Source organism: Echiichthys vipera (genome assembly GCF_963691815.1).
Source record: "Echiichthys vipera genome assembly, chromosome: 4".
NCBI classification, from domain to species: Eukaryota; Metazoa; Chordata; class Actinopteri; order Perciformes; family Trachinidae; genus Echiichthys; species Echiichthys vipera.
Window position 1 is genome coordinate 8,321,274 of NC_139829.1, and position 19,099 is coordinate 8,340,372.

At 37.8% G+C, this 19,099-nt stretch overlaps 1 protein-coding gene across 1 annotated transcript in view; it reads right to left on the reverse strand.

The window, feature by feature from the left end:
• Positions 1–19,099, reverse strand: part of adamts3 (ADAM metallopeptidase with thrombospondin type 1 motif, 3) — a gene marked incomplete at its 3' end in the record, with an annotated part of 147,069 nt that overhangs the window by 18,945 nt on the left and 109,025 nt on the right. The window contains exons 12-17 of the mRNA XM_083912903.1: positions 18,688–18,833; positions 17,823–17,998; positions 16,567–16,700; positions 14,839–14,962; positions 10,274–10,354; positions 2,591–2,754 (exon numbers count right to left, since the gene is read on the reverse strand). Coding sequence (XP_083769029.1) covers positions 2,591–2,754; positions 10,274–10,354; positions 14,839–14,962; positions 16,567–16,700; positions 17,823–17,998; positions 18,688–18,833 — 825 coding nt within the window. The remainder of the gene's footprint in view (positions 1–2,590; positions 2,755–10,273; positions 10,355–14,838; positions 14,963–16,566; positions 16,701–17,822; positions 17,999–18,687; positions 18,834–19,099) is intronic.

Here is a 19,099-nt window from a genome sequence, read left to right on the forward strand (position 1 = left end):
ACCATCCAGCAGATGTACTCTGTAAACCCAGACTGATAACATGTTTGTACGTTTGAAGAAAGCACTGCAGGATCATTTCTCTGAATCAAGAGTGCTGAGGTGACAAGTCACAGAAAGATATGTTTTCACGACATAGTTTTATGACTGATCGTTATTAATCCCTCAGTGACATGAAATCAGAAATTAACTGGTTGTGTGAAATAGAACATTAAATTCAACCGCTGAGTCGAGTCACTAAAGACTAATGTTTAGTTGGATCATTAATGAACGAAGAATTATGAATGCATGCCTCATGAATATAGCATTTGATCTAATTTTGCTAAACAGATCTACGTTCCACCATGACAATTTATTTGTATCCTTTGCTTTCTGTCAAATTGATGATTGAATAATCGTCTCAATGATTCACAAGATTGCACCATTTAAGAAAAAAAAGATGACTTTGCTGCTTCTTCTCTCATTAGATTGCTTTTCAGAGAAATGCCGTTCATAAAAACTGTAAATCAACCTCCAATGTCAGATCCGCTGTTCTCTCCTCAGTATGTTTGAAACAAAATGCCTGTAATTATTTTCCTGTCATAATATGGGGAGCTCAACTTGCACATGAATCTCAATTTAGAAATTCTACTGACACGTAAGTAATTACAACGGGTGTCCATGGGTAAATAGAGAATAACGTGTAACGAGGGAAAAAAGGGTAATATTATGTATACACTGTATGTGTGTGTTGGCTCAAAAAACCCTTAATTAAAATGACAGTGTATTAAAGACATTATTCAATAATGATACAGTGCCTCAAAGAGATTACTACACAGAAGAGACAAAAACAAATTAATTATCTTCAGCTATATTTGTATCATTTAATTACTTCCGTAGCAAAACTTTTGAAAATGTTGGAGTCCAAATGATTTCATGATATAAAAGAAGAGAAGAAAAGAAAAAAACAGATTAGCTCTTATTTCACACCATTTTAGCGAATGATGCATAACAAGTACCATGGGGTAAATTCACTATTTAATCCTGATTTTTACATTCTCTCTCTGTTTCTGTCTGCTGCTGGCTATGGTTTTATCAGGATTTTTTACTCTTTCTGGACCTGAAGGAAGTTCTAAAGTGGAAGGTTTGAATGCTGCAGGGGGAAACTGCTTTTTAAAACGATTTTATTAGAGCTGTTGTAAAAGTCTGGGTCTTCTGGGCATTAACTCATTTTCACTGACGAGTTGAATTAGTCAGTATGGCCCTTTTCAGACATTAAATATGTAACATTCCTGGCTTAATAAATTTCTTACAGTGCTTTTTTTGTCAGTCAGACATGTGTGTTCATTATGTAAATGTAATGTTACGGCCTTATTCAGACTTGACAAGAAAGAGCCACTTTTGTTTTCTGGCGTGCTGCATCACTATTTTATGCATTCTGTCCCTGCACTGGGACAGGGAGTTACTGCTCAGTTATGAGGATTTCATTTAAATCCTCATAGACCTTACCTTGGCCTTTGAGACAGTGGAACAACATCCCTTAATATAGATAACCATGTTAGTGTTAGAGTGAGGTAATGCCAGATTAGTTTTAGCAGTAAATTAATTCAAGCTGAACATCGAAGGTCCCACATTTTAAATTAGAGCATGAACAACTTTTTACTTATTGATATAATTGCAAAAGAGGCGGTTTAATCTTTCAGACTGGACCTGAATATGCGAGTATTGGTTTTCTGTGTTATATTGTCGTATTAGGTTTTCTATTTTGGGATTCGGATATTTGTTTTTTTTATTTTCAAAACTGTAGAATAATAAAACTCCATTATTTCCATTTCAGCTCTGTGTGATTGTGTTTAGCTGTCGTTTACGGTCGCTTTTCTCTTCTCTCTTCACTCTGCCACCAATATGAGCTTCTCTGTATCAACAAGGTTAGGCTTAAAAAACGTGCATATAGGCTGAAATTCTCCTCCCTGTCCCAGCACTGGCGCCATCAATCATCTTATGTCTAGCCATGTCTGTGAGGTCTGCAATCTCAGTGTAGTTGTATTTTCAGATCTGCCATCAGATGCTCTAGTAAGTAAAGTGGCACAATCATGTTTTATTCTACTAAGATCACAGGGTCAAGTGATTTCTCTCAATTGCAGACATGAAGATCCACAATTTGATCTCTACCAGGTTTGTTTAATGCAACTAGCATTAAAACAAATAATTGTCTCCTATGTTCAGAGAGATGCAGACAAGAGAAGTGACCCTATTATCCCAAATCTTTGCGGCTCTTCCAAATCACAGGAGTGATTTAAAGCAGAGTTTAATTGCTACCTGATAATCTCTGGTTTAGCCAAAATCTGTTTTTGGATCTCGAACATGCCAATTCAGAATCCTTTATACTTAAATAAACAAAACAAACAAGCATATAACTGCTATTAAGTAGCTACAGTATATGTTTTATTAATCTACAGATAGGGATTGAGAATCTATGAAGATAATAAGGGTTGAAGGGGATTGAATTGGATGGCTGACCTGCTTCAATTATACAGTGCTCATTATCAAGCAAATATGCTTTTTAAGATTAATTCAACCTTACATGCTTTGATAGTGAAGGAGGTATTATTACCAGAACCACCACAGGGTCATGCAGAGGTCCATCAGTGTGCAGCGTCTCCACGTCGTCCTCAATAATGTAGTGCCATTCCACGCCCAAGTCGATGAAGCTTCTGGACTTGACCTCCTCTCCTTTTCCGTTGAGAACGTAATGCCCCGTCGCCTGGTTCTTGATGGCTGTAATCAGTAATTTGGTTATGAGCAACTGACAAAGAAATGGATTTACTCAATCTATTACAAACAAATGTCAAAAATTCTGAATTATTCATTAAGGTATATATAAAAAAGCCAAAAAAAAGCCAATTGTGCCCTCACAGAATCAGACTGTTTTATATGATAATGCCTGAACATATCAGTGTCTGACTCATACTATAATTTATACAAAACAAGCTGCCAGAACTTTTAATGTTGTAAAACTTCTGAGACATGAGAGGCTGAAACGAAAATGGGAATGTTTGCCAGCTGCTTTAAATACATCTGATGCATTTAAATGCAAATTAGCTACAATTAAAAGATACTGAAACGATCCACATCTCTGCTGCACATCGTTCCCTCTGGTTCTCCAGTCTGACACCTAACACCTGAATAAACGATTAACCAGCTTTGTTTTAGCAGTATTTTAGTTCATTGACCATTGACCATTGAGCATTATTGCATTTTGCGGTTACACAAGTTGGCGATAATAAATAGACAACAAAATTTAAAATAGACTAAAATCTTGCTGTTACAATAGAGCATACTAAATAGGCTACACAATTAAAAAATAAAAAGTTAAATAGACTAATAGCACCAGTTTATGATTAAATAAAACACTGTGTCTTTTCTCCATCTGAAATGTGAAATTCACTGTCATTTAGGAGTCTGCACATACACGTAGGGGATTGGTGTTCGACATCTTGGGATTAGTTTGTTTGAGTTTCTTGTCCGACAACATGTCCACAAGACAAGAGTGTTAGTGGTTGATGTCCCGCAGGTTAATTCAAGAGCAAACATGATTTAAACTTGACTCATTGAATGTTGTTCGAATGCCTAATCTTCTAAATTCTGTTCCTTACATGAGAGGAAATGTTTGTTTTTTTAAATATGGGTTATTATCAAGTTTAATGATTATATTTAGTTCTTGTTTGTGGACTTGGAGACATTAGTCATATATGAAGTGCACCTCAAGTGTAACTCCTGTCATAGTAGTAATGCCAGTGAGATGACTGTTGTATCTCATCTGGAAGAAAACAGTTTGTCAAAATGCTGATCATTATAGGTATAGTTAGAGTTATGAGTGTTTCCTTTGATCAGCCTTCTGGCACCTTTTCATTATTTCATGTATATTGTATCGTAGCGATCTGATAGATGATTATTTTTCAACATCAGAGTAATGGGGGATTGTTGTAACTGGTTCTTCAAAAACAAATATATTAATCAAGTAAAGAGCAGTTTTAATAAAGGGAAACATATTAATCACCCCCACTTCCCACAAATATACTCAACTGTTGCTCATGTCAATAAAAGTAACTTTAGAGCTGAATGTCAGCAGTTTATTTTAAGTTATATAACTGCAAAGGAAAAGTCTAGCATTTTTGGACGATTATTCATTTTAATCTGCATCGTTCTCTAATGGTGGCCTTGGATCTCATGTCATCAGTGAATAAAGTTAAGTGTTAGCCTGGAGCACCAGAAAAAAGGATCTGAACAGGTGAATCCATGAAGGGAAGCAAACGTCCTCTAACCTTTCTTTAATTGATATGTCTACATTTTAAGTCATGATGAATAAACTGTATATTTAGGGCCGGCTCAATGAAATATCGACACACAGAAATGCACAATTAACAGCAGGAAATTAACTACATATAGCTGCTAGTCCTTGAAATGTAAGCAAGTGAGAAAAATCTCCAGTGATCCATCAGCATGTCATTTCACACACAATGACAGGAGTGATGGATGCTGTTTATAAAACTACAGAAGAGGAATAATTCTGATGCTAAAATTGGAAGAATAAGATTCATCAAGAACCATATGTACACTGACAGATACAATCTAAAACCCATCTAATTGGGCATTTCTACACTCTTACTTCTGCAATGAAGAGTTTCTTTCTTTCTTCCCGCAGCGGCACAGTTTGGCCAAACGCAAAGGGCAAACACATCTTTCACAGACATTTCTCAGTGATTGATGCTTTGTTATGATGGAGGCTTTTTCATCCTGCAGAATCCTGAAGCAGAGCCAATATTTCTTTGACAGTAGCTGCGGACATTCAAGCTGACCGCTCACCGGGCCTTTCAGCTTAATGGTAACACAGAAGAATGCTCCATCAGAGCCCATTACAGCTAGCTCCAGAAACTATGTCTGCTGTAACTGTATGGTTATAGAGTTTTAGAAAACACTGGGTGAACTGAAGCTAGTTTGAACTATTTTATATACCTTTAGGTAGTTAATCTAGATGATCCTAATCTGAAGGCCCTAAAGCAGACGCAGTTATTATGATAAAAGCAAAGGAGGAAGTGAGGTCAATTTATTGTGCGATAAAGTCCATAGAGTGGATGTATGGGTCCACAAAACATCAGCCTTTAACTTGGTAGACCGCTCTTTGTTTCTCTTTTCCAAATAAAAAAAAAAGTCAACATCTTTGTAAAGCATGACCACAAGTGTTAAATACTGTAACTGGGACAAGAAAACTCCTCTGGCATAGAAGTGATTTGGACCTAAATTACAGGCAAAGGAGGGAAGTGAAAAGGAATGAGAGATGGACTTGTCCGTCTTAGGGGATGGGCAGTGATTGGATAAAGCCTGACATCCGTCTCCTGACCTTGCGCTTTCTCCGCTATGGCTTTTACAAGGGCACAGTCGCTGCAGCCGGAGCTTTGCACCACATAAAACCGTCCAAGATGACTGTGTTTTTCCCACCTATCCCAGAATGATTGTGCAGTCAGACCATACGCCAGCACTGACACAACACATTGGTTGGTTTTGTACCTTTCATAATGGTTTTCAACAACAGGGAAAATACAGAATAACACCTTAATGTCAACCTCACAGACCAGTTTTCTCTCTCTGAGGCTGTAGCTAAAAAGCATGAATCTCCACTGATGAGACGACTGTTGTAACATTATTGAGGTACTGCAAGTTCAATTAAATGTGCCATGACTCAGCTGTTTAAACAAGCGGATACAGCTTTTTTATTTTTTAGAAGGGATTCAAAAGCTTTTGTTAATGCTAGAAAGTCAATTTAACAGCGAGGGTGCAAATTTAGTTTGTAGGGAAAACAAAAGTAACTGAGGGACATTATTACATTTAAAACAGCAGTTATCAACAACCTTTGAAGTGTAACAGTTTTTTTAATTAGGCAAAAGATAATATTTTTTCTCTAAATTTCTTAAATGGCTCATATGCCCCTTTTTCACAGCTTAGGGTTATAAATATGCATGAATAAAAGGAAAAATGCCAGACATTCCTGGTTTAAGTCCCATTTGCAGATTAAAAAAACTGGACTCAACATGTGAACAAATCTCTTTTCCATTTTCTCTTCATGAAATGCAAGTTTTGATAACAATCACTGTATAATACATGTCCATCCACCCTAGAATGTTTTGCTTGAATAGATGTGATTGAATTTGATTGGAGATTGAGGTGGAGAGTTCATTCTGCCTGTCAAAGCTTATCAAGATAATAATAATCCAGAGCTTCTGACGACATAGTTTTCATTCTATGTAATCAGCGGGGGTCAAGTCTGTGTAATAGATGTAGATGTATAATGTTGAGCTAATTTGAACTCCTTTATATACTGTTGGGTAGTTTAATCTATCTTTATTCTATCCATTCCTGTGAGAACCACGTATCTCTAAAAAGTGAACTTCTCATGTGTCAGAAAAACAACCGTTCCCAGCTTTGATGACGCATTTTCCAGCTGATCCGAGAGGCTTTTTAAAGACTTCAACACTTCATCCCTCAGTTCATCACAAACATCCACCATCAACACATCTGGAGATACGTGATTTTTGATGGACAGAAAAGGAATGAAAAATTGTAATTTGGAAATGTAGCGGAGTTAGAAGTACCTCTGAGTTGATTACTTTCAAGTAAAGTACCTTAACATTTTTGCTTGTAAATGTATTAAGTAACAGTCCACCACTGGATTTATGCACATGGGAACCTTCTGTGTTTCCATTACCAGCTTTTACATCATAATAATCCCAGGGAATAAAATTACAAAGATGATTTTAATGGCTCGGGGCAGACATAGTTTATTATTATTATCACTCCCATGCATGCAAAATCTAAAGCCACTGACAGTGACTATTTTTATTGACATAAGGGCTACTTTCACTTTCCCTGAAGTCTCATGAGGCAAATGGGATTTTGTGGTGTATAAATAAAAACTGACAGGGCTTGAATAACAGTTGAATAGTCAAAGACAGGAAAAATGTCTTCTTCTCAAAGCATGACTTTAATGTGACAAGCTCTTTTCAAGACGGATACAATTTGCTGTTTGTTAAATCCTTTCCATGAATAGCAATTGTGCAATCAAAGCTCAGCAACTGTAACTTGCATCAGTCCTGTCAGGCTTTGAATGTCTCTACATGCTGAAGAAGTGTGAACAGGCAGATATTCACAGTCTGAAGAGTTCGCTGCCAGTGGTGGTATGCAACAAAGTACATCTAATAAAAGTTTGCCCTTACGTTTACATTTTAGGTACTCGTATTTTACTTGAGTATTTTGATTTCATGCTACTTTATACTTCTACTCCGTTACATTTCAGAGGGATATATTGTGCTTTTTACTCCACTTTTCACTGTGCCATCTTTAGTTGCTTTTCAAATCAAGATTTTTGCACACAAAACATAAGAAGAGTTTATAAAATATTTGTTTAGTTACCACTTTCAATTTAAACAATTCTTGGATATTCTGCAAAGCCATTACACCTTTATCCTGGTTACAGTAATGAATTACCTCCTTGTATTGTCACAGACTCCTGCACTGTATCAGACAGAAGACCTGCCATTCTTTGACATTTTATCCAAATTGAAACCACAATTGTATGAACATTTTTTTCAGACATTTGTGGTTTTAACTGAGTAAAAGTGTTTACTCCACACACATTTAGATTTTTCTCCAACCTGTTTCGTGCTGGCATAATTCATTTACTCTCCTCTCCAGTGAACCTGTTTTTAACAGACTGTGGGATTACTTTTATCTTATCTTATCTATCTTTGAATCTCAGCACAGACGGTTAAGATTCCCTTTTAATTGCTTGTCATGTACTCTCTGTTCTTTGCTTTTAACGCAGCATCTTGTAACTCTGGTGTTGAAAGGCATAAATAAATAAATTCATAAATAAAGTTTACTTGCAGCGCTGAATTGTTTTAATGAGCATTTTGTATCCTGTGGCTCACTGTTTGATTCTGTCTCCAACTCAGTTTGTGATACTATAACCATGTCAATAATGGCGTTGAATATTGGATAAGAAGCAGAGTTTTGTTGCTTCATTTACTGACCGATCTCAAGCTTTTGATACTGATGACCGTAATATTTTGAAACCTATGCGTACTAGAAACGCTTTATTTGAGCAGGCAGTGAGATGTTTTTTATGAAATGTTTTAAGAGTTTAGATGAAGCAAAACAGAGCCAGAGGTGCATCATTGTGAAGATCTGAAGTTTTCAGATGTTTTAAGAGGTTTATGGCAAAAATCAGATACCAATTAAGGACCGACTGATCCTGAGAGAACGTCTCAGTTGATGTGGGCTTTATACACTTTGAGACGTTTAAATGTTATTTAAGATTTCAGACAGATATCGTACAAATACCTTCAAAGGTATATCAGCCTAGTTACTTTGACCTTATGCATTATTCCTCCTCGATGAACTAACTCCCTCTGTTCTATATTATTAATTATTCTGTACCTTGCTTGTTGATTTAATGCTTGCAGGCAAAGTTATACTGCGTTGTTATAGCCGTGCCATCTTTTAACCTCAAATACTTACTCTACAAACCAGTTTATTTTCCTTATTTTATCGTCTTCACCTAAACTACTGGCCAGGACGGGACCTCATGGATACTAAATAATCATACTGGCCACTCGCAGAACAAGAAACAAAGAGAATAGCCACCACTTTTATGCCTTCAAAGACAGGGGATATAATAAATTGATTAATTTACTGATTAAAAATGCACTTTGAAGGTCTTATGGAGCAGCAGAAGCTCAGTCCATGGGGAATAGGATTGGCAACTGGTGGGTCTCGGATACAAGTCCCAGTATAGACCAAGCTTGGGCAAGTTCATTTCCTGGGTACTGCCCTTGAGCCCTTGCACCTGTCCATGTGCAGTCCTCTCGCTCTGACATCTCTCCATTAATGTAGAATTATAGGTTTCCATGTTTCCATGTATGTGTATTTTAGGGCTGTGTAAAATTCAACTCACAGCTGCTGAATTCCTGCGATCACACGAGAATTGCAGGTTCACTGACAGTTGAGGGGGGAGCGGAGGGAGACGACGTCATTAGAGGCGACCGCTTATTCAAAACAACAACGGCAGCTCCTAAAGCGGTTAGCTTTGTTGCTAAAATAGCATCAGTTTATCAGAGAGAAGAGAACGGCACTGAAGGCTTTTCTCGATGGAAAAGATGCTTTCTCTCTTCTCCTGCAGCGTATGATAAACAGACGGTTCATCCAATCACCTGGCTGGTATGTTTTGAAAGTTCCTGCCCTTTCCCAAACAGCTCTCAATGATGCATTCTCAAATGATTCTTTGCCTGATTGCGATCTGAAAAGCTAGCCTTCTGGGCACATCTATCCACACCAACCTCCCCTTTCCGAGGACTTTATGGCTCTATCCGGCTGTTAAGATGTGACGTAACGCCCTTTCAAAATATGATTTCTGGGTCCAAGCTGTTCCGAGCCTAGTATTTCTACAACGCCACAGTACCGTGTTCCTTGTTGTTTGGACACATCAGTGTTTTTAAAACAAACTTAACTGTCATTTTACCTTTTACTTACGTATTGATGAAAATAAGATGTCTGACTGACGGAAGAGGTGATCGTAATTGTTCACATGTTCGGCTGTTGTCTGTTTTGTTTCAACGGAGCACTTCGATCCGGAAATCATATTATGAAAGAGTGTTATGTCACATTTAACAGCTGGATAATAATGTCACACTCCTTTCTCCTTTGCTCTCAAATGACCATAGTCATAACTCACACAGCAACTAGAGCTCCTTGTCTCTTAAACATAGTCATATATGTCAATATCTGACCTATGTATAATACAATACATATGTCAATATCAGACATTTGCACAGCTGTTGTTTTTCTCTACTATATAACGATTACAGTTCTCTCCTCTGAAAGCCACCGTTCAACATGCTGTAAAGGCAGATACTGCAGTGGTTACACTTAAATACGAATATGAAGATATTGAATTCTGACTTGTTTCTATTAAAATAGTGAGAAAAATGCTGAGAAAAACACAGTCCTATTTTTGCAGGAGAGAAATAAGCCACTAATCTCAAAACCTTTCTTTAATGGATTAATAAATAATGAATGAGCAATTTGAAGACTAATTTTCCCAGCCTGTGGTGACGATGAATAAATTATGCAAAGCCTGTAATCTATCATTTCTCAGTACATGTTCCATTAGACTTCCAACAAGGATGGGGATATTTTGCCCTCTGATGTCACACATGTGTTTGTGTTAGGAAGTCACACTTACCAAGAATTTGAGGGGAGGCCTCATGTTCTTGGATGATCACATGTCTAGCTCCAGGAGGAATGAGAAACATCTTAAGGTAACCTTTGCCAAGTTTGTAGCAGCAGCAGCAGAAGCAGAGGAGGGGGGTTAGGAAAGATAAGACACAGACAGGTAAGTTAAGCAGATACAGAAATAATCTGTTTGTTTGCAGTGGTGGACATCACACTTGTTTCAGAAGTTAGGTTTTTTCTTTGCTCTACAAAGAAGAAGTTTAAGAAAAAAAAAGAAAATGGTTAAATTACTGGCTTTCCTCTTCACTGTAGAAGGCTGCAGGTAAAAGTTTTATTGAAACAGGTCGGTTATTCACATCCATCTTCTGTGTCTGAAGGACTGTGCTAAACATCAATATATTCTTTCTTTATTACTGTTGCATATTCTGACCTTCTGCCACCCTCTTTTGTGTTCATATTGATTATGTGCTGGCAGGATGTGAATGCCGTCGGCCATGTTTCAATAAGGCATGAGGAACAGGTTTCTTCAGACTACAGAGTAGCAAAGTGGCCTTCTGTCAGGGATGTCCACCGCTTGCAAACCTACCGTGACTCACCCAGTATATTTCTAGAGTCTTCCGTTTCATTTAAAAACACATTTCGGGCTCCTTTGGGCAAAGAGAAGGCTCCTCTGGTCTTCCCTTCAAAATGAAATGAATCAGTTAGTTAGGCTGCCAGTGTCGGCTCTTCTCTCCATTTCACCGTCTCACTGTTTCACCTACAGTTGAAGCACACTTAATTAGCATAGCAAGGACCAGAGGAATTCACATCGAATGAGCAGGCGAGCTATTTTTGCTTGCAGGGTGGCACTTGCCAATCACCAGGACTGAACTGCGGCGCTGTAATTATTCACCCTTATACTTGACTGGCAGGCCTCCTGACGCAAACGCAGCGTAGTGTCTCGGGTGATTATGAATGTGCTGGCACATTGTCGCAGGGTTCATACGAGGTTACGACAGGTGACAGAGTAGCTGGTGCTGCTCACTCTACAGTATATTGGAGATGACAACTTGCAATTAACTTTTGGGAAATGGCAAAAAATGCCCTCTTGCTTCTGAGGGGACATTTTGTCATGGCAGCCAATTTCAGAAACCACAAGCCGCTTGATAGAAGTTACAATTTGCTCAAAGAGTTTTCTTTTTCTTGTAGACTGATAATAGGAAATACTGCACACAAGCCATCTAAAATGGCCCTTTGGGTGCTCGGGCTGAACTGAGCATCAGCATGCCAGTTGAGGTAAATCGCCAACAACATCCAAGATTGCCTCCAAAGGTCTGCAGGTTTGTCTAATGGGACGTTGTTGTCTGCACAAAGACTTTAAAGTTAGTTTGTTAGTAGGGCTGGACGATATGGCCAAACTTTTCTATCGGGATATATTTCACATCTCTACAACGATATATACTACAATATAGCATGTTTTCTGGTAATTCAATAAATAAATACTCTATATGAACATGTAAAGCCTATTTTTGTATATTCCTGTGTGTATTTAACGTATTAAATGTCAAATTCTGGGTATTTTCTTATTTATCTAAGAACTTTATTGCAAAATAAAAATGCCTAATTTTTCACATCTGATTTTCTGTAAAATTTGAGTTAGTATGTGCTTGTTATTATCATTTTGATGATGTAATTGTGTATCACGATATCTGGATATTTGATTTCATGCCATTTCAGTCACAAACATTTATGTCAGAACCTAAACAGCTACTTCATTAGTAACAAAGAACAGGAAAAAAACAGTAGCTTATATCACTCCAGTCTCTACAGTGTTAGGCTTCCATCTGCTCTACAAGCTGCACAGAAAATGCAAAGAAAGAGGTGGTGAGGGATTCAGTAACACTGGATACTTGCATATTGTGTTTTCCAACAAAGGGGTTTCTTTTTGGGCTCTCTTGCTTAACTGTTTCCCTGTTAAAAAATGTGAGTGGTTAAAGGAGAAGTTAAGGAACGATCACAGTTACAACGATCCTGAAATGGTTTAATGAAGCCGCCACGTCCAAACTCTCTAAGAAGTCCATTTTCATTTTTTCTCTCAGGCTCTCTTTTGGCCTTAAATAAAAGGGTTAATGACAAGTTGTTCATGACAGATGAGGCTCCGATCACAGAGGATTTTAAAAGGTTAAAGTAAATGCATTGGTCAATCGTGGTTATTTTATTCATGCTGGAGGTTAATGTGAAAATACATTTTCCAGGGAAATGAACTGCACAGTGTTTGTGTGTGTGTCCTATGTGGCTGCAGAAGAGAGATAACCTGGGGGCAACCATTTCAATTGGAAAAGTTTGAATGAAGAGAAACACACTTTTTTCAGACAATTATTAGTCCGCCTATTAATGAGGGTCTTAATCTAAATGAAGCTGACTGAGTGACGGCTGTCAGATACCCAGCACAGCTCCCTGTAACTCGGCACTCTCACTTTGGATTCATCTATTAGCTGTGAACGGAAATTCTGCTTGAGGAAATAGAAATGTCATAGAGCTCTACGGGAGGCGGACGCAATTTAATTTGCACTTCGAGGATCTCCATGTTTTTCATTTGTTTTAAATTAGAAATAATTCATTACAAGGCTTCGTTAAATACTGGATTCTGATTGGTGAATTGCGGCATTCTAGGTTCTGTTATTTCTGGATAAAAGACTGTTGTTGTGAACACAGTTCTGATCATAGACTCTGGAGGACCATTTCTATAAATCATTTCAACTACTTTGAATTTCTTTAAGTAATAGATGTGATAATGTAGAGCGAACAGGTCGATATTATATTGTCCTGTATTATTCTGTCTGGGTTCATTTGCAGTAATGACCCGCTCACTCTACATAATCAATGTATTCTCATCAACTGGTTCGTATGATATCTTACTAAATATGACTCTGTATTAATGTGAAACCGTGAGTGGAAGTGGACCACAATGATTACGTTTAGGCATCAAAAAGGTGAATGTTAGGGTAAGACTCGGTTAGGATTTGAAGAAAGGTCTTAGTTTGGCGTAGTATTTCCGGGACACGAATACGTTAGGACAAAAAAAAATCCACCCCATCCACCACCCGACTTCCCTACATGTAGATTAGCATTCTTGATCTACATGACCAGTTTTCCTTCTTTGCTCCAAATGTAATTTCAACAGCAATGAATATGTGAAGCACATATAATTTACAGAACATTACTTTTCATAGTTATTTGTACAATTGTGCATGAGAACAGCCTGGCATTATGCACGGTACACGGCTGATGTTAAATGTACCGGACTACTTCTTGTGGTCCTCCAAATCAGAACTGCGTCCATAGCAACCACTTTGTTCAAAAAGAGTGAGAGAGTGGCTAACGTATGACGCCGTTAGGAAAAAGAATGTATTTTCTTACAGCTGGGAAAAAGCAAAAGGGGTTTTGTTTGTGCTTTGTAATACAAACTTTGTAACTGCAAAAGAACACAATGTTTCAGTAACTGATCATAGACTCTGGAGGACCATTGTTAACGACTGTAAAAAGCTGTGATTGACCAATTAGTGTCAATCTGTGTCATTACGGCGAATTATTACACATCAATAATGACCTGCTTGCTCTACATTATCCTTTATAAATGACAACTCCATTCACTAACAAATGTCATAAGATATGACAGAAATCTAGTAACTGGACATTTGCTTTTACTAATATTAGGTCAAGAATGAACTTTTAAGCTCAACGTAAACCCTGCTTCGACAGTATGGAATCGGCTTATAGCTTTGGTTTAAGAGCTCCTTCAGTGAACTTGGCTGTTTATCACATAAATCTGAGATGTGGACACGTATTACGCACCACGTACCACGTACTAAATCAAACAAGAGCCAGTGAAAGGCTAAAAATGAATACCAAAGTGAGGCGTGCTGATAATTGGTTGAAATGGGTCGGCTCATTAAGATTTGATTCTTTTAATCGGTGCTTAAAGGATTGCATGCTTTCAAGTATGTAATGGAGATGGAGATAAACTGCACTCCACGCTTAATTTACTCATATAAGGGCCTTTCAAATCACTATTTATTGAATTCATCAAGACTTTTTGTTAGTTTTTACATTTTCCATTTACTGTGAATGCATGTGAACTGTATAAAATATAATGGTAAAGTATTCATTTAAATGTAAATTTACACAATATCAGATATGGAGGTATAAGCATGAAAATGCAATGTGAGTTAAATGTGTTTGTTTGTTTGGACAAAAGTGCTTGCCTAATGACTTCATTTAAATGTAAAATAATGGACTGACATCTCCATCAAAGCTTTACCTGCCAATTATCTTCTTATCTTGGCCTTGAATGACTAAAATAATGACATAGCTCTGATTGCAAAACAGCAGCAGAGCATGTATATGTCTTATTAGGTTAATCATTCACTCATAGTGTATCATGGGTCGTACATATTCATTACTAATCTGTGCCATGAACAAACTGGATTTGAGAAAACATGCAGGGGGAAACACATGAGAAATGTTAATGTAAAAAAACATCTTTTATGTTTTGAAATAACTCTGTCCGCAGATGTTGGTTTCACGTTTTCTTACCAGGTTTCTTTGGTGTTCGGGTGAACGTTCCTTTAACGGTACGGCAGTGGGAGTTGTCGCCACCACAAACACCGCATTTGTCTTCAACTTTAATGGAGCCGATCTCTCTGTCGCAGCCGACTTTCTGGTGAACAAAGAAAAACAATCACACGGGTGAGCTGAAATTTCTTTTTGGAGTTGGAACAAACATTGTTTTTACAAGGAGCCGACCTGTCTGAAGTTTTCATTTAAACTTTAGTAGCTATCGGGTCACCAGTGCCGACTGGACACAAAGACGCGATAGCAGACTGCCCACAGATTTTGTGGAAAGTTGGACCGTGGGCCAATAAACAAGTAACAGATCCACTTATAACAGCAGCAGCAAGTGGCGATCCTGTTAGCCAAAAACTAAGTTCTATTATTTATTTTTGTTGTTTTTTGCAATTATTCATGATGCATAGTCAAAGATTAAGCTACCTACTAGAATAAACAGTCATGAAAATAAGTTTTGGCTGGTCCTGCATTCGCCGGTGAGCCAGAAACATACAGTAGATAGGTTTAAAGTGCTTCTGTCCACAAAATATATAGAAGCACATAGGTCTATTTTCAGCAGTAATGCACTGGTGTCTTCTCAGCTCTTAGTAAAAAATCAATCAGACAGCTGCAGCTCGTCCTGAAAGCTGCTGCCAGAGTCCTCATGAACACCAATTAAGTAGAGCACATTAGCGCGGCCGTTGAATCACTGCACTCTCCTTGTGTGCGTCAAAGGATAGATTTTAATTTGTTATTAGTCTATAAAGCACAAAATGGTCTTAATACACCTCAGATTTACACAGGTCCTCTAGTGTTTACTGAGTGTTCCCAGGATCAAAACCAAGTGAAGCAGCTGTTGGTTTTCATGCTCCCCATCTGTGGAAAAAGCTTCTGAATGGCTGATGTCTTCTGAAACTGTCAGCTCATTTAAATCAGGGCTTCAAACATTATTGTTTTCTCAGGCTTTCCAATTTCAAGTCATATATCATTTGCTTTAAATATGCAACGATTTATTTGATTATTCTCACTATTTTCTTTAATGGCCTTTTAAAATGCAATTTTAATGCTTTCTTCACATCTTATGTTTAATGTATTTCTATGTCCCTGGAAAGCACGCTAAAGTGTTTCTATGGTGCTCTATAAATCATCTTGCCTTGCAAAGGGACCAACATGTACACTATACATATCTACTTCCGGCCATCGTTTTCTATGAAGACCGTATCTATTGTGCATTATGGTTAATCTACTATTTGATTGTTGAGGTGTGTTATATATGGAAAGGTTATCATATAATTCATTTTAAGCCACATCTATAATGTTTCATGCTGTTGATATAGTGCATCTGAAAGCATCATATGTATTAATGAGTGTGGACATGAAACATTATAATTCAGTATAGATGTGGTCTTCAGAGAGACTGTTACCACATCCTGTTTGTATTTTTTTCTGCATATGGGGGGAAAATCTCCGGACAAGTTTTTGGTAATGAATAAAATAATTATAATAAAGCTTCTGTTGTATAATAATGCTGCTTCTAAAACAGAACTCTGAACCTAGTCACAGCACGTTCAAAGTGCTGTTTCTGACATCAAACTGTGTCATTTAATGAAGTCCTCATTAAAAGTGTTAAAATTCAAACAACCTTCTGATATGCACGATTACCCAAATGTAGCTTTTAATCTTTTATGTCAGAGTCATGTAGTGTAAACACCTTACCACACATTCGCCACGCACGCAGATACTGTAGGCATCTTTGTAGGAGCATCGTGTCCCATCATGGACCAGCTGCTTCATGTACGCCACGTCTCCTGTCTCCTTTGACTGGCAGTATAAGTGGCATCTTTTGTTGGCTGAGAGGCAAGAGATAATGAGAGTGTTTTAGAATTATTAGGTAGAAAGAAAATATATACATATATAAACCATATTAAATTGTTTTATTGTTTTAATTTCAGATTGATTTTGAATAATGTATTCCATACTTTCCAAGGTAAAACATTTCCTCTAACATTAAAACTTTCTTACTAGTAAAAAAACCCAAAGAATCACAGTAAGGCTATATCAATTTATGTCAGATTTTACTAGTTTTATAGGTCTAAACTCATGCACGCATCTTTTTTAATTGGCAACTGTTGGAAATAAACTGACACACTTTTCTACCATTAGTGCTGCATGAATTACAATAACCATCTTGAGATTAACACCCAGCAACACACGAAATGCAGGGAAAAAAACAAAAAACCTGTTATATGCAACACAGTGAGGGGTGCCGTTGCGAGATGGGTACTGTATAAATCAAAGGCTGCGGTGATTTATTACAGGAGGAAGCCCCTCAGTTGCTGTACTTGTGTGATACCTTTAAAACAGCCACAACAATGGATTTTCTATTGTACCTTAGACATTATCATCAAAATGCTAAATCCTACTTCGAAAAAGCTCTTAACTCTCCACAGCATAATGTTTCCCACTTTAGAGCCGTCCTGCAGTTTCTCAGTATGTTTTCAGGCTTCTTCTCTACATGACTGACCATGTAAACCCAGACCAATTCATGTGCAAGTGGCAAACAGCTCCATGGAGAGAAACCAGGGAAAAGAAAAAGTTTGAAACAGGATACAAGTTTTGTATCTGCACTGTTGAGATCCGTCACTTTTTCAAAGAGGGTACTTTGCAAACTGGCATCCTAATGCGGAAACCAAAAAAAGGAAAAGATACAAGGAAAAACAAGACAGAAAAGCAGACACAACACAACAATGAAAAAGTTTCTTTGCCCAAAAGAGTTTGGTCCGTGTGTTGAACTGCATAAAAAGACTTGGAACGTCCCTTTTGTGAATAAACATTGCCTCTCTTCAGTTCTAGCTGAGAAAATCCAGATCCCCTGCTCTCGTCCACTTTCGTTGTTTTCTTTTGGCATGAAAAAACATTCAACAGACTCACGCTGGATACAAAACTATCAACAAAACATTTTTCTGGCTTACTGTCGGGATGCTCATACGGCAACCAATGGTGTTTGGCATTTTGGAACTCAAAGTGGGAGTTGCGGAGCTGACACTGCTGGGCTCTGAAATCTTCGAAGTGCTTGGGGCAGTCGTCACTGTTGCACAGCTGGTACTCATAGTTCACTCCTGGGCAGTCCTGGCCACCGTTGGAGGGCCTGGAAGAAGGGAAAAGATGAAAGAGAGAATATCATACTTGAAAAGTGATGCTAAGAAACGAGATGAAATACATTCCTGAAATTTAAGCCAATGTATCAAGATGTGTCAGCACATTGATGGTATTTCCACCTTAACTTGAAATGATCATTTTATAGACAAGCTTTTGTCATCTTTAATTGTGAAATGAAGCCATGCTTATTTCTTATGACTTCTTCTCGTTGTAAGTTATCAGCAGCGTACACTCAGAGTTTGTCACTTTTTTTAGATGCTTGACGTCAGAAAAACATGCCTGCATTGATAAAAGGAACTGAGCTCGAAGGACTACCGTTCCCACAAATCGTGGCAACACATGTAGCAAATTAAACATTACCACCACCAAACATTAATATTAACCACCTTAGCAGTGGTTGAAATGTCATTTTCTTCTTGGAAACATGGATCATTTACGTGTTTGATCAAGCAACCAATGCTGTGTTTTTCTTCTGATGGGGACAGCCTCATTAAAACCCACACTATGAATCCCATAGCTCAGTATCAGGCAGGACTCATTCAAGGCCACACACAAAAACAGCTACTAAATAAGATTATCTGATTCTACCTTCCAGCTACAGTCATCATCCATTCTGGTGATCCTTATTCAGGAATCCTTAAAGAATCAAATATAGTTATTAAAGCTTTTGTCACGTACACCGGGTTGTTGCACTGACGTGTCCGGAAGCGGACCCCAGTTCCACAGGAGCGCGAGCAGGAGCCGTATTTGCTCCAGGAGCCCCAGGCACCATCTTGCTTGACCTGATTAGGGTTTTTCCACATGCAGTGACCTTTATAGCACCACTGTGAGGATGACAGAAGAGAGGAAAAATCAGACAAACATACTTTCTAAACACATTAAATGACAATCCAGGGGAAAAATGAGAATACACTACAAGTCCAATTGTTTGTGGTGAGGTCTGTTTTCAAAGGTTTGGGCAACAGTGCTAAGTTCAAATTAAGGAAATTTGTATTTTACATAACACAATGATATTTCAGACAATAGCATGCTTCCAACTTTGTGTCAAGAGGAGGCATTTTCTTCTCAGATCCATAAAGAAATGGTTTTC